We start from the raw sequence: 15,261 nt of genomic DNA, 5'->3' as shown, positions 1-15,261 counted from the left end.
AAACTCGGCCTTTTGCACTGTGGCACAGACACGCCTCTGCAGCTGCTCCCTGGGCTCTGCACTGTCTCCCACATTCACTCGGCAGACCCTTCCCTGTCTCCTCTCACGGGTGAGCTCAGCCTTCAGCGCTCATTCCGAGGGTCACTTTCCTAGCACAGCCCACCCCGGCTCTCACACAGGGTGTCATCATATACGGTGGTTGTGGCCTGTCCTCTGTTAGCTGGGACTCCCTAGAAAGCATTGGGCATGATCGTTCATCCTTCACTCTCCCATCGCTGATAATCTTTAGTTTTTAATGTGTTAAAATCACCCAGACCAGTGGTTGGAAAGGCTACAGTGAAACCATTCATTGAGCAAAATTTTCTTGAGCCTATCCCGTGTGTCAGGCACTTCCTTCTTTGATGGTTGTGGAATACAATTGTGACAGTTTTTTCAGAAAGCGGATTGTAGCCTTGAAAATGTGAACCACTTAGACCCAGTAACAGGGAAAAAACATTATGCTTAGGAAAGTTCATTACATTGCTCTTTATAATAGCAGACATCATTGGGATGTCTAGTGACAGGGAAGTAGTTAAACTTGACATTTCTAAGGGATGGTCTGTTATATGACACATGCTCTGTAAGTGTGAATAAAAGGCTGTTAAGTAGAAAAAAAGATCTAAAATTGTTAGATAACATGACTACGAATATATAAAAAAGTGCATAGGAAAAAACGGAGGGAAATGTCGAGAGATGGTGAGTGTACAAGGGGGTTTTGAACAATGTTTTCCTGCTTCGGTATTCTGGCCATCTTAAAATGAATGTTACTCATAATAATAATGCCAACAACAGCGTCAACAAAACAAGCTAACTAGATACTTCTCTGCTTCTTTGGATGATGTATCTCACAGACTCACTTTGGTTTCCCCCCTTCAGTTTGAAGCTCTGAATACAGTTTCTGAGTGTCTGTTTTCTCTGGTCAACGGTGACGATATGTTTGCAACCTTTGCTCAAATCCAGCAGAAGAGCCTCTTGGTGTGGCTGTTCAGTCGCCTGTACTTATATTCCTTCATCAGCCTTTTCATATACATGATTCTCAGCCTTTTCATTGCACTTATTACAGATTCTTATGACACCATTAAGGTAAGTAATTATCAATATTTCCTGCCAAGAACACTGTAAATTCTGCATAGATTGGAACATAGGGGGAAAAAAAACTACATTTTTTTTCTTAAAATACTACACTTTACTTAAATTTTGAGGTTTTGTAGAAAATAGACCTGTTGGCCCTGGCTTGTTGGCCCGGTTGGTTGAATGTCATCCTGTGTACCAAATGGGTCACTGGTTCGAGTCCGGGTCAGGGCATATGCCCAGGTTGCAGGTTTGGTTCCCTTTCGGGGTGCATACGGGAGGCAACCGATTGATGGTTCTCTCTCACATTGATGCCCCCCCCCCTTTCTCCCCCTCTCCCTCTCCCCCTCCATTTTTTTCTTCCACTCAAATCAATAAAAACGTATTTTAAAAAAAGAAGAAAAGACACTTGTTGGATGTTGGAGGTTAATTTTAAATATGCGTTTAAGACATTGTCCCTGTCACCCAGATCAGGTGGATTGATTTGGAGGTGTGGTGGGAAAGAGAAAGGCGATGGGCAAGGATGGGCTGAGTTTGGTAAAACGAGTAGTCGGGCTGTTGGTCTCAGCATTGACAGGGGTGCCTGCATGTCCTGGAACTTAGGCTTTGAGTGGTAAGTTTCAATGATAAGGGGTGACCACCATCCTGACAACTGTTCAGATATTGGAACACCTGTACACTGGATGATACAGACATTGGTGTGGTACAGGTTTCCTTTAAATTATGAAAGCTAAGGCTTTTATGGCTGTTTCGTCTCCTGTCTTCCTAAGCCACCTGGTGGGTTCTGTATCCTTTCAGTCTGGGTCCATTTAACTGGGTTGTAGCTTGAAGGGAGCTCTGCTGCTTCCGGCGGTGACCCCTCTAACAGCAGATAGTCATGCTCAGAAAATCCTGTTTCAGGCCCAGTGTTGGAGCAACCCGGGGTGCTATGTGAGAACCTTGGGGTGTTTTCCTCTTCTTGAACCTTCTCAAACTAACTCAGAAGAGGCTAGTTTATTGGAAATACTCCTGAGCACATTTTTGTGTGTGCAGGGGGAGATTAGTTCTCACATGGGATGGGTGATTGGCTCTAAGAGCAGGGCTGGGCATAGAGAATTGCTGCACACTTCTGCCGTGTGGTTCCCTGTCTTTGATGTGGCAGTGTCCTCGTGAGTGGGCCAAGTCTTAGTGACGTGGTGGATGACCTCACTTAGCATGAGGGGAGGGGTCTTGGGGTCCTTGTGTCTGCTTGAGAGAGCCTACTGCCTTCTGCCCCACTAAGTGGCCGTCTTCCATAAAAGTAGAGGGAATAGAGTTTACTTTTCAGGCAGATTCTGCATGAGCAGGGAGAGGAAGGGGGGGTCTTATCTGTTCTTGCATTGGCATTAAAACTTTAGACTTTTGATTATTTCTTTTGTTTCCCTTACTAACACATCCCTCCCCCACCTGACCCTGGCTTTCTCTCTGGTGTTTTCCTTTGGATTGTTCTGTGTTCCACGGTGGCCCTGGCTTCGCCTTCTGGGACTGACATTGATTCATCATTGTTAATATCAGTTCTTGGATCTGAGCTAGCAGTGTGGGAGAGTTTTATTTTAGCAAAGGTACCTGGGTCTGGTTAGTTGACAAAGGGAGCAAATTTCTCATGCTTTATAAATAAGGTAACAACACTGTGTACTTTTTAAAGAAATACCAACAGAATGGGTTTCCTGCAACGGATCTTCAGGAATTCCTGAAGGAAAGTAGCAACCAAGAGGAGTATCCGAAGGAGTCCTCAGCCTTCCTGTCCTGCATCTGCTGTCTGAGGAGGTCGGTATTGTGTTTCATCAGGTCTCCATGCTCCTGAGAGGAGCTGCTTGGACGCCTTAGCAGAGTACTTCCAACGTGAACACCACACTCAGAAATCAGCTTATTGTGGGAAAGAATCCCTCTTTCCTCCCACTGAAATCGGCTTGGGAAAGGAATTCTTATAGAACAGGGCAGCAAGCTACATGATGTGGTTGAACCCTCGTGGGGATATTATGAGACTATTATGAGAAAGCATGAATTACATCCCTAAAGTCAAGAGGGTGAACTCTTTAAGTGGCCAAAGAGGTCAAAGCTCTTAATTTTAGGGCATGTTCCCTTTTCACAATATGCAGTGCAGATAACTGCTCGAGCAGAGCAGGAGGCCTGCTTGAGAAGAGGCTGTGCATGCCCCGGTTAGAAAGGCACATCAGTAGCTCTTCGCTGATCGACTGCACTTTGCTCGCTGTTCATCAGGACGCTTAAGAAAATGGTTTAGACCAGTGATTTTCAACCTTTTTCATCTCATGGCACATATAAGCTAATTACTAAAATTCTGTAGCACACCAAAAAATGTATTTTTTGCCCATCTGACAAAAAAAAAAAGGCATAATTTTGATTCATCACCCTGGATGGCTATTGTTGTGTTAGCTGTTGTCATTTTTTTATTTGACAGTCTAAGGGAAGAGAGGTCAGCACCCCTGCCTAGATGGTCAGGTACTGCATGTTTTAAAAATTCTTGTGGCTCACTGGGTTGAAAGTCACTGGTCTAGACTCAGTGGCAAAGCCTCCACATAGTGGTTTGGGGACTAGAATGGGGTCAGATGAGGGTAGTATTTTTAATTTGTACCCATGTTTGTTTTCATCTCCAGTCAGGGTAGCGGGTTGTTAACTCAAAGTATCCCCTGCCCATTTTTTTTTTTTTGAGAGATTCTCTAAACCAAATTTCTGAAGGAAAATGAGGGAACATAATTGCTGCTTAAAACCACAGGATGTATTTCCTGCTAATCAATTCATGCCGCATCTTGGGATTTGAAATGATCTGATTGAAGCGTTTCCAAAGAATGTCTGGTAAATATTAAATGAGGTCTTCTGAGAAGAGTTAAGTTTTTAAAATCACATTTTAGCCTTTCAGAGCATTAAATTGTTGCCATGGAAACTGGGATAAAGGGAAATTAATTTTCTTAATAGGCAGCTGCTTCCTAAGAGGCACCTTGTATAAGGAAAGTCTCTCCAAGTTGCTTTTCAAATATGTAGTTAACTGTAAAGAACAACAACAAAAAAAGATCATCTTAGAACGTGGTTGTGAATTCTGGAAGGTAACTGATGGGTTTTTGGTGTTTGGTTTTTGAACCTTGGTCTGCACCATACAAAGCCCCAGGAGGCTGTCAGGTGTTTTCTTGTGCAGCGTGTGGGATAAGTGAAAGCAGTAAGGGACGGACTTGGAGATTAAGTTGGGTCTGAGTGCTGGGGAGCAATATCAGCAGACAGTTCGCCCTAAGATGCGCTAAGGGTTGGGGAGGAGATGCCTGGTGCAAAAGGGGGGCCAGGCCTGTCTTTAAGGGAAGAATTAACTGGACCAGAAGAGTCCACCAAAGGAAATCAACTGAAAAACTGGGATATTGAAAGTTTTGAAAAAACTGGATATCAAAAATAAAAAGAGAAGTGGCTGTTACCAAAGACGGTTGTGGGTAAAATCTGCTAGAACAGTTTCAGTCAAACAGATCAAAGCTTAGCTCTAGCTGACGGGGGGGGGGGTGGGGGGGGTGGGGGGGGTGTAGATGTTGATGGACCCTGTGGAGAGCAAATGAAGGTCATAGGGCCTGATGAAGAAAATGGATTGTATTGGGCCTTGAGAACAAGTGATGACTTTGACTCCATCAAAAATTAAGTACAGCCCTAGCCAGTTTGGCTCAGTGGTTAGAGCATCAGCCTGTAGACTGAAGATCCTGGGTTCGATTCCAGCCAAGGGCATGTACCTCAGTTGCAGGCTCTATCCCCTGCTCCAGTGGTTAGGGCAAGTATGGGAGGCAACCAATCAATGTGTCTCTCTCACATCGATGTTTCTCTCTTTCACTCTCCCCCCCCTTCACTCTCTCTGAAAATCAATGGAAAAAATATCCTCAGATGAAGATTAAAAAAATAAAAATTAAGTACAGCCCTAGCCAGTTTAGCTCAGTGGCTAGTGTGTCAGCCCCCAGACTGAAGGGTTGAGGGTTCGATTCCTGGTCAAGGGCACATACCTGGGGTGCAGGTTCTCCCTGTCCTGGTTGGACACGTGGGAGGCAACCAATCAGTGTGTCTCTCTCACATCGATGTTTCTCTCTCTTTCCCTCCCTCCCTTCCACTCTCTCTGAAAAGCAATGGGAAAAAAATACACCTGGTTGCGTTTACAGGCAAGGAGCCAAAGAATGGAATAAAGTCAAGGAATGCTATGAATCAAGAGTAAATACTGGGAAAAGACCTCACTGAGGAACCTGAGGAATTAGGAAGGGTGTTGCAGATGCTGGTGTGTGGGCCACCTCTCCAGTGCCCATGACAGACAGCCCTGATTATCACAGCTCTGCCATCCCCAGAACACAGACAGGGTTGCTCTCTTTCAGCCAAGCAGTCCAGCAGCCACCACAGACTGATTCTCCTCCAAACTGTTGACAGAGGCTCTCCAGCCTGATGTCAGAGTACCTGGGTTTTCATTTTGGACCCTGCCTGTTACCGAATATGTCCCACCACCTCTCCTAAACCTCTTGGTTCCTCAGCGTTGTGAGGGTAAACAGATGACCTCTGACACCTCTTCCAGCCCTAGTGTAATGTGGTTCTTTGGGAAGGTGCACTTGGTAGAACAGATGCAGGGCTGACTTTTCGCCTTGTCTACTGCATCGAAGGAGGACAGTCTGCTGTTCAAAGCATTAAGAAGGCTTTGTCAAAGGGAGGTGGAGGGTCCCAAAGAGGTGGGAAGCTCCTCCAAGTTGCCAAAAGCATCTACTCAAACCAAAAATCATGTCAAATGTCTTTCTCAATTTCTTTCTTTGTAATGTTCCACGTAGCGTGTTGATAACCCGTGTATGCCTAGACTGTGGATTACTGTTCCTTCCCAAAGATTTTTCAGTCATTGCTGTCCCCCCTCCCCCCCTTTCTGTTGCAGGAAAGAAAGTGATGACCACTTGGTACTTACTAACTAAAATTCTTCCACCAAAGATAATCAAGTTTCAGGCCTCCTCAGGCAGTGACAATGCAGAGGGCCCCAAATGGCTTGGACCCACATGTCCGAAAATACTGATGTTAATGTGGAGAGGGAAAGAGGACTGGCTGTCAGCTGGCTGACCACAACTGAAGTTCCAAAGCTCCTTTTTATATACTTGGATGGTGAGGCATAGACCACAGTCAATTACTGGGCATTAGTGCAATAGATAATGAAAATGAAATTCTTTTAATTTATGACATGACAATGTTGGGATGCAAAAAAAATCACATTTCTGAATGTGCAAAACAATGGTGTTTAAAACCACACATTTAAAAGTGTTTGTTTTTAAAAGTGATTCTTGGCTTAGAAGAGATTTGTTAATTCATGGTCTGCACAGAGAAGAAGCTGGTTGCAATACCAAAATAGAGACTCAAGCTGGAAAACTGTTAGGCCATTGAAAGATGACATTTGAATGAACAGAAAGACCTCTTGCTGTGGACATTTCTTGGCCTATTTTCCTGTGGTTTTCTTCAGGATGATATGAAGCAACTGCTGGCATAGTCGATGAGATGAATGGGAAACACCTTATCATTTGTGCTAATTGTTGATTGTGTACACATGACAGGTGGAAATAAACTATAGCAGAGCATGTTCATTTTCACCAAAGGACTCCACCATGGTGGGAACTTACCCTTGTCAAGCAAGAAAAGATGGTATTTTTTACCTAAATAAATTTATTTTTATCATAACATATGGAACTACTAGTACTTTTTTAAAATGTAGAACCTCTTAACATCTACCTAGTAAAAAATTCATGTCACATCTCTATTAATTCTCTGGTCTCCAAAAGGCATTTTCCACTTTTTTTAAAAGCAGCAAAGGAGATATGGGGACTAGTATATAGAAGTTACTCAATAAATATTTATAATAATGACTTCAGAGATTAAGATCACTGCATGCATAGGCTTATTTCATACTTCAGCTCTCTCGGGGGTCAACTAGTTTAAATTTATTGATGAGGAGTAGAATTTTAATTAAGCAGGACCCTCATCTCAGGGCTCTCTTTTTCTCCTGCCCGCCCTGCCAAGCCCCTACCAGATTTTCCATCCTGTGTCTCCTTTCTTTCTGCTTGTCCCCACACTTCCTTCATGTCCCTGCACCAAGTCTAGGCCGGGAAAATCATGCTGTTAATACCCTTAAAGTTTATAAAGTGACTGACTCGTTCATATACGTAACACTTTGCTAAAATTAGAATTTTAATTAACTTCTTTTCCTACAAAAAATGTCAAGAGTTATATTTCACTTTTAAACTAATGATCATTTAACTGGTGTTTCTGGGGTCAGCTTCATGGCTCCAGAATCAGGTATGCAGTTAGATCACTTACTTACAAGTGTATCCCCAATACTTAATTTGTCTCTGAATAGAGTTGCTATTCAAACCTGCGGAATCTGCAGCAGTGACTGCCATTTGAATGGAAGATTAATGAGGGCCTTTCGTGCTTATGTTCTTCTTTAATTGGCTTTCATGTTTCCTTTTATTTCTTTTCCCTCCAGAGGGACAGAATACTTTCGGGAAGAAAAATCTTTTTTTCAAGGTTACCCTGGATCTGTGAAAACGTTGTTTTCTCTCTTTTTAATAATTTTAAACAAGTGTCACTTTACCAACTATATTATCTGTTTAGATTTTATTGAACAATGTTGTTCTCCTAACTCTGCTAATAGACACATCTGGGACAAACCACTTTCTCTTTCCACCCTAGGCTTCTACTTGAAGAGTTCACTGTGTAAGTTAGGAGACACTCTGTCCACCTACTGATTTCATTTTGGGATCTCCAACTCTTGTAGGATGTACCTTCTGGGTTGTCAGTGACACCCTTAAAGCCAGATGCAACATCCGTAAGCTTGTTGTCTTGGGTGGTAGAAAAGAACATGAGTGTGGAAGCCATCTAGACAGACTTGAGTTAAAATCCCACTCACCCTTTAGCTTTGTGGCCCCTGGCAAGTTACTTTCTGCTTGGAAGTGGTGGTGGGATTGGCATTTAGGTCAAATAACTCATGCAAAGCCTGGCGTTGAAATGAAACCTGAGCCACTCTTTTTTTTTGATTTTCTGCTGTGTCAGTAGGTAGATTCCATCTGTCCAGGAATAGTGAAGACATTAGTCTGCAACCTGTCTACCTGGGCTCCTGTCTTCCTTCTACTCTCTGCATCTCCTTGCACAGGTCACACAGGTCCTTGTTTGCCTCATCTGTAAAATGGAGATTGTGAGGATTAAATATCAAAACATGAAGTGTATAGAACAGGTCATGAGTCATAAGTGCTCAAAGAATATTAGACCTTCAAAAAGCTTTTCTTACATGGTCTACAAATGTGCAGATCTATTCACCTGGACCAGCTAGGGAGATCTTTATTTTGTATTGAGCTCACCACACACGTTGGTGGACTTTGTTCCAGTTAGGATTCTGTGTGCAAACATCTCACATCTAATTGTTCTGGAGGCAATAATCAGAAGCTTGCACTTAACTGTGGAGGAGCAACATGGACATGAGCAGCCTAAGTACCCTGTCATTAGGGGCAAAGCTGTCAGTCCTGATGGGAGGGTTAAGGTCTCCAGGACGCACAAGTTGTCAAAACCCCAGTTCTTCACCCTGGCAAGATCCTCCATTCTCTACTAGAAACCCACTGCCTTAACCAAATCTGAGAAAGTAAATGAAAAAGGGTTAGAGAGGGTGCTCAGGAAAACCTCTTCATGGGCTTCTAGTCACCACTCTCCAACCCTCCTGAGAGCCAGTATCCTAACAGTAGGCGTGCCTAACCCAGTGGAGGCCGAGGCGCAGAATCTCAGGGTTAGGAAAAGCACAGCAGCCCAGTCTTTCAATCTAGGGGCAAATAGCCTGTCACCCTCTAGTGCCTGAGGGCCTCCCCATAAAAGAAACCCAGCACTGTTGAAATTCAGGGGGTCCTACAGCCATTGGGGAAGTATGTTCAATGAAATGCTATGATGGCCTTGGCCACAGATCACTCCTGTCAATATAAAGAGCTGTGATGCGTAAAGATATGATTCCATTTGGGTGGTGAACACACAATGCAATATATAGACCATGTGTCATAGAAATGTACACTTGAAACCTATGTGATCCTATTAATGTTACCCCAATAAATTCAATTAAAAAAGATATGATTCCAAATATCTGAACAATTAACTTGTGGCCACTACTTACTCTAGTAAAATTAGATGACTGGGCCCCATTTTACTGCTAAATGTTTTCCCCTATTTTCATATAACTTGAGCAAATTTTATTTTGCTACCCCTGACTTGAAATTTGAACATCTCAAGCACAGTTTTCCAGTAACGCTGAGTCTTTCTCTACCGAACATCTAGAATTTCACACTACTTGTAAAAAAATGCATGAAGTCGCTCTTCTGAGGCAGGTGACTGAGGCCCTCACACATGAAACCCCTAAGCACCCCATTCAGATTTCAGGATGTAAGGAAGACAGTGACCCATAGGCATGGGGATAGGAAACTGGTGATTTGACATGTTGGAATAAATACACCATTTTTCTCACAAATAAGTTGCTGTGGAGTTGCTGTGGAGCTGCCGCTTATCTCACAAAGTTGGAGATACTGGTCAATATTGTTTCCATGTGGCACACATGGGGAGGTTGCAGGCTGGGAGGCTCACCTTTTCCCCTGTGCCCTACCCCACAGTATCACTTTCTGGTTTTCCATTTAATGTTTTTCCCTTGACAGAGAATCAGCTACAGGTGGTTCATCTCTTAAACTCAAGCATGTTTGCCCAGTTGCCATGTGACCTCCGACCTTGCACGGTGAAGTCCTTGGGGGCCTGCTCCACACGCTGCACATTCCAGCGCTGTCTCCCAGCTCTCTGCAGACATTTGCTTTCAGCATGAAAGGCCGGTCTTTGAGTGGGAACCTGTAGAATTGCTCAACATGCTGTGTATTGGAGAAAATAGTGGATTAACGCTGGGAGACTTCAAATCAACCAGATCTCAAAATAGACACTCAAGTTGTTCGGGAAAGCAATACGATTCACGGCTGTCCGACCATGGGCTCATTTACAGCAAATGCTGCTGCAAACCAGTGGGTAAAAATAATGGCAAATGTTTCTCCTGCCATCTGTCTGTGCCAGAGAACCAGGGAGAGAATGAGCAGTTAAATGAGTTACATACAAACATTTGCTCTCCACCTCACATAACAAGGGCAGCAAAACTCTGACTTTTTAAAGACCCCTGGGAGCTATTGACCGTGGTGAATGGGAGAGACAGTTTATTAGTGTGATGTATGTTTCTTAGTTTCTAATGATACGTAAATTATCCCATGAGCCATGATACATATGGTTTAAAGAGAATTTTAAATGAAAGCAATTTTTTTCCCCCAGCAACACTAATTGCCTAGCAGCAGTAAATTACTCATCCCCCGCTGCCTGTGGGCTGCGGTCATTACTCTCTCCTGGAGGTTGAGTGGATGTCCCCCAAGAGGAATGTTTGCTCTGACAAAGTGAATTTACATCCTCACTGTGAGCCTGCCGTGCTAGGTCTACAAGGGAGAGGCTGCTAATAATGCCTGTCAGACCCAGCACCTTGCGTTCGTGCCACCTTGCAAGTGTCGTCTGTGGTAACAGGACAGGGAGCTGGGTCTTCGCTCTCGGTTGCCTTTGGGAGGAATTAGCTCCTGCCTGCCTGGAGTATAAATTGAGGCCTCTCGAAGAGAACCAGACAATGCTAGAAATAAGATTTGAATAAGATATTGTTTTTGACCAGATGGCCAAGGTGTCGGTGGGGGCAGGGCTTTCTGGATAAAGGGAACACTGTGGCAAAGGCTTGGACATCCGAGAGAGAACCGGGTCAGTTAAGAAAACGATGCTTTGGGATGGTTACAATACAGATTGTTATAATTTGGGGAAATGATAGAAAACTAGAGAAATGACCAAGGCAGGCCACAAGGACTGTGAATACCGTGGGAGGGCTTTAGACCTGGGAGCTACATGACCAGAAAAGGCAGAACTGTGAAGGGTGGATGGGGTGGAATGAGCTAAACACAGGAGCATCAGTTACAAAGCTGCTGCAATCATCCAGATAAAAAAAAAAAAAAAAAAAAAAAGACCGATGTTACAGCTCTGTAAGTAAATACAATAACAAACGCAATGAAAAATTTGCCTGAAAACTCTCTCTGAGGAGTGTACCAGATCTGACATATATGTTTTATCTATCTGCACATACATATTTTTTCTTTATCAAAAGATTTTTCTTCTAAATACCCTGTCATTTTCTTGGGAGTTCATGCTTTTGGACTATGCATTTGGGGGGAGGGGTCTCTTTTCATCACTTTTATTAATGAGAATTATATGTATTAGGATGAATGGAGTAAATGCGTATTTCTATCACACGAGCAGTTCTCCATCCCACATATTTAAAAGAAGCTTATCCAAAACTTTCTGTTTCTGCAGCATCCCTCCCCGCCTACCCTACCCATGCACATATTCTGAAGAACTGGCGTTGGCCAAAGTCATGCAATAGCAACCACCAGAGCTGGGGCTCAGACCCAAGCAGTCCATCTTTAGAACTGGACAGTTCACAAGGTTGATGTAATGTCCAGGGGATGATGGATGTAAGTAAGCTCTGAAAGTTATAAACTGGAAGTACTGGTGAATGGAGATGAAGTTATAAGCCTGGGTTTTTTTAATGGGAGAATTGTGAAAGCCAGAGGTTGATAGGGGCGTCTCAGATGTCTGGGTATGTCCTCCTTGACCTACTATCTGGTTTTAATTTCTATAGCTTAAAATGTGTACTAGCAGATTCCTTTTGCCCCCTTTGTGTAAGCCAGCCTGGTAGTGCTGATTAATAAATCAAAGTCAACATGCCCACAACTAAAATCTTATCTAGTCTGCTTCTTAAGAAAGGGAAAGGAAAATAAACCCAGATAATTGCATCCACTGGGGTGGAGTTTCTGGCATGTGCAATAATGAATCACCAAATGGTTGTGATTGAAGAAAGATAGCCACCCCATAAAACCTCAGCCCAGCACCTCTTTCAGCTCACTGGCTAGAAGCCAGGAGAGTGGGTGTTAATAATGTGTTTTAATATTGCTCATGTACTTTTCATGCCTCAGTGCAGTATTTGATCATTGACAAAGTCAGCAATTGTATGCGCATCTCAATTAGTGCACCTTTTGGAAAATGCCCTTCGTATTCTGTTTCTCTAATGTATTTAATTTATTTTTCTGAACCGTTTGAAAGTAGGTTGAATATATTTTACCCCTTTATGCCTTACTACTTCAGTTTGTTATTTCCTAAGATCAAGAATAGTCTTATAAAATCACAGTGCAATAATCAAATTTAGGGAATTTAACATTGAGTCAATGCCTATTTATTTATTTATTTATTTATTTATTTATTTATTTATTTTTTAATCAAATCTACAGCCCGGAATCCAATTTTATCAATTGTCTCAATAATTCCCTTTGTAGCATTCTTTCCTCTCTGGTACAGGACCCAATCCAGGGCCACTGCTCAATTTAGTTGTCACACCTCCTTCGTTTCCTTTCATCTGGAATACTTCCTCAGCCTTTCTTTGTCTTTTGACCCTGAGATTTTTGATTCAGGTAGTGCATTTTTGGCCAGAATCCCACAGAAACCTTGTAGTGTCCTTCTCAGGGTATCATATCCAGAGGCACATGACATTGGTGCCCCTCATGGGTGATATTTCTTTTGATTGCCCAGTCAAGATCTTGTCTGGTTTCTCCATCATTGTGGTGTCCATGAAAGCACATGGCTCCGATTTCCTGCAGGGAGAAGCATGACTGCTGGCTGCCCAGCTGCTGTGCTCTAATCCTGCATGGAGAGCCCACTCCCACTGGCTGCTCTCAGCCAGCAAGTGACGCAACAGCCGTCCTAAGGCAGGCCCGGTCCTGCCAGGCAGGAGACCCCTCCGATGGACTCCCCATCAATCTGGCTGAATCCTTCTGAGCACTGTGCTGCATCTAAGACTCTCCTACCCAGTGCTTCATCTTTTACTCTTTCCTTTGTAATCAGATCTGCATCGCAGTCTGACAGCCCTCCCTGCCTCCCCTGCTCACTCCCCTTTTTCCCTCACGGGTCCCCCCCAAAAAATTCTCTTGCATTTCCAATCCTGTCTTGGCATTTGTTTCTTGGAGGGTCTGAACCAAAAGAGGGAGGAGGAAACAAGTGGTAAAACAGAAACTTGGGACTGGTTTACTCGTTGCTGGTGGGCAAAGAGGATGCCGTCCTGAGTGGCAGGTGCTGTACAGATACAAGGTGGTGGCCCAGTTGCCAAAGATTTCACTGGCGGTGACCTGGGAAAGTGTCCTTGTGGTAGGAGTGCCAGTGCAGTTCTGATGATCCTGGATGATTCCGGCATTTGGAAGATATGGGTAAAGGGATGCATACAAAGACAGGAGAGTTGGCTCATTACTTGTAAGGTGATTGACATTCTGCAGAGGTCTGAGAAACTGAGGGCTGGGAACAAGTAGTTATAGGTGAAGTGTGAGAACCAGAGGCCGCACTGGTAGCTTACAAGGAGGTCCTGACCTCCTGCAGTGCCAGAGCGGACAGACCGAGCAGGAGACTGAAGACTCCGGTTAGTAGACTTTCTTACCTGTATTTCATAGATGGGAAGATGGAGGCTCAGAGGGATGAAGGAACTTGCCTTTATTCACTCAGCTTTCTGACAGGTCTGCCCACCTCCAGAGCCCTTGCTCTTTCTGTAGATACATTTGTGTGGGGCCATGGATTCTCCAGGCGAAGGAGGCCATGGCCTTGGAGCGAGCATTGCTGTATCAGGTTCACTGCATATTCTGTTTCATCCCCTTTACACTGCAATTTTGACTATTTTTTTTTCCAGATTCATTGTCTCCATCTCAAGAATTCAGGGTTACCTAAATAAGAGTAATGGATCACACTGTAGCAAAGTATGGCAAGACTTTCTAGTCATCTTTACAAAAGCTAGAAAAGCCATTACTAAGAAAATACATTTCTTTAAGCTAAACACTGAAATGAGTTTCCTCCGCTTTGGTCATATATACAGCTTTCGCCATGTGTGTCCCATGAGAGAAAGGCGAATGGTGAGAACTGTTTTACTGGGCCGTGATTTGCTAATGTTTGTGTAAATATATAAAATGGGAATAATTTTACTTTGAAGATTAGATAAAGCACAATAACAGGTAATTGAGATTTTGCAGGCTTGTTCAAGAAATGGTGGGGAAAGCTTTTTAATACTAACAGTTCATCGTATGACCATGGATGCATAATACCTTATATCTGCATGGTACTAAAAAGTTTGCAAAGGGCTTTCACATGCATTATTTTGTTTTATTCTCACAATAATCCTGCACTAGATAGAGCAAGTTTTATTGCCTCTATTTTATATATAGTGAAATTATATTCTTTCACAAACAGAAAAACTAAAGTTAATTGTATTGTACGTGCATTATAACAAATGTATCTGAAACCTGGCATAGAGGAATGCAGTTTCTGAAACAACCTACTGTTCTGCCTGGAAACGTCCATTTTATAATAGTTAATATTTAATATAATTGCTAATACGCTGGAATCAGTGTTCCCAACCTGCAAACAACCCCCACTTAAATCTATAATTCCTTTTGCTGCTCTTTGCAATCGAATTTAATAACTAGAATAACACGAGCACTCAACATGGATCCGTTTCCTTTGACACTGTTAAAATTTTCAAGTGTCCTTAAACCCTTTCGATGGCCGTGGGGTTAATGAAAAAGGAGAGATGAAAGAACCACACCTAGTAATTCTAGAGCTGATCTATTTGGGAGGTGGGATAGGAAGGTGTTATTATCTTTTTCCAGTAGGGCTACTTCTCTGAAGGGTGCAATTGAAGTTTGGAGAAAAGCTTTATAGACAAAACTCTGCTTTTTAGCAAAATAGCTTCTTAGAGAATTATTTCTTTTATATATATGTTGTGATTCTCTTTATCCCAAATAGCGCTTTTTGCCTTAAGGGTCTCTTTGGTTTGATATTAATAGAGTTACACAGGCTTTCTTTTGGTATTTGCTTAGTCTTTATTTCTTGTCATTATGATTTAAATATATCTCATGCACATGGTATGGAGCTGGATTTGTTGGTTCAATTACAGTACAGTATCTCTTTTGGAATAGAATCATTTATTTTGTTTACATTGTTGTGATAACAGATATATGGACT

The 15,261-nt window shown here is 42.9% G+C and overlaps 1 protein-coding gene across 1 annotated transcript in view; it reads left to right on the top strand.

The window, feature by feature from the left end:
- The window catches only part of MCOLN2 (mucolipin TRP cation channel 2), a 44,360-nt gene extending 37,558 nt beyond the window's left edge, over positions 1 to 6,802 (top strand). Inside the window, exons 12-14 of the mRNA XM_081144558.1 lie at positions 916 to 1,122; positions 2,774 to 2,895; positions 6,014 to 6,802. Coding sequence (XP_081000684.1) covers positions 916 to 1,122; positions 2,774 to 2,895; positions 6,014 to 6,050 — 366 coding nt within the window. The 3' untranslated portion in view covers positions 6,051 to 6,802. The remainder of the gene's footprint in view (positions 1 to 915; positions 1,123 to 2,773; positions 2,896 to 6,013) is intronic.
- The last annotated feature ends 8,459 nt before the right edge of the window (positions 6,803 to 15,261 follow it).

The sequence above is a fragment of the Miniopterus schreibersii genome (assembly GCF_964146895.1).
Source record: "Miniopterus schreibersii genome assembly, chromosome: 8".
Classification (NCBI taxonomy): domain Eukaryota; kingdom Metazoa; phylum Chordata; class Mammalia; order Chiroptera; family Miniopteridae; genus Miniopterus; species Miniopterus schreibersii.
This window is presented reverse-complemented; position numbering and strand designations above follow the sequence as displayed.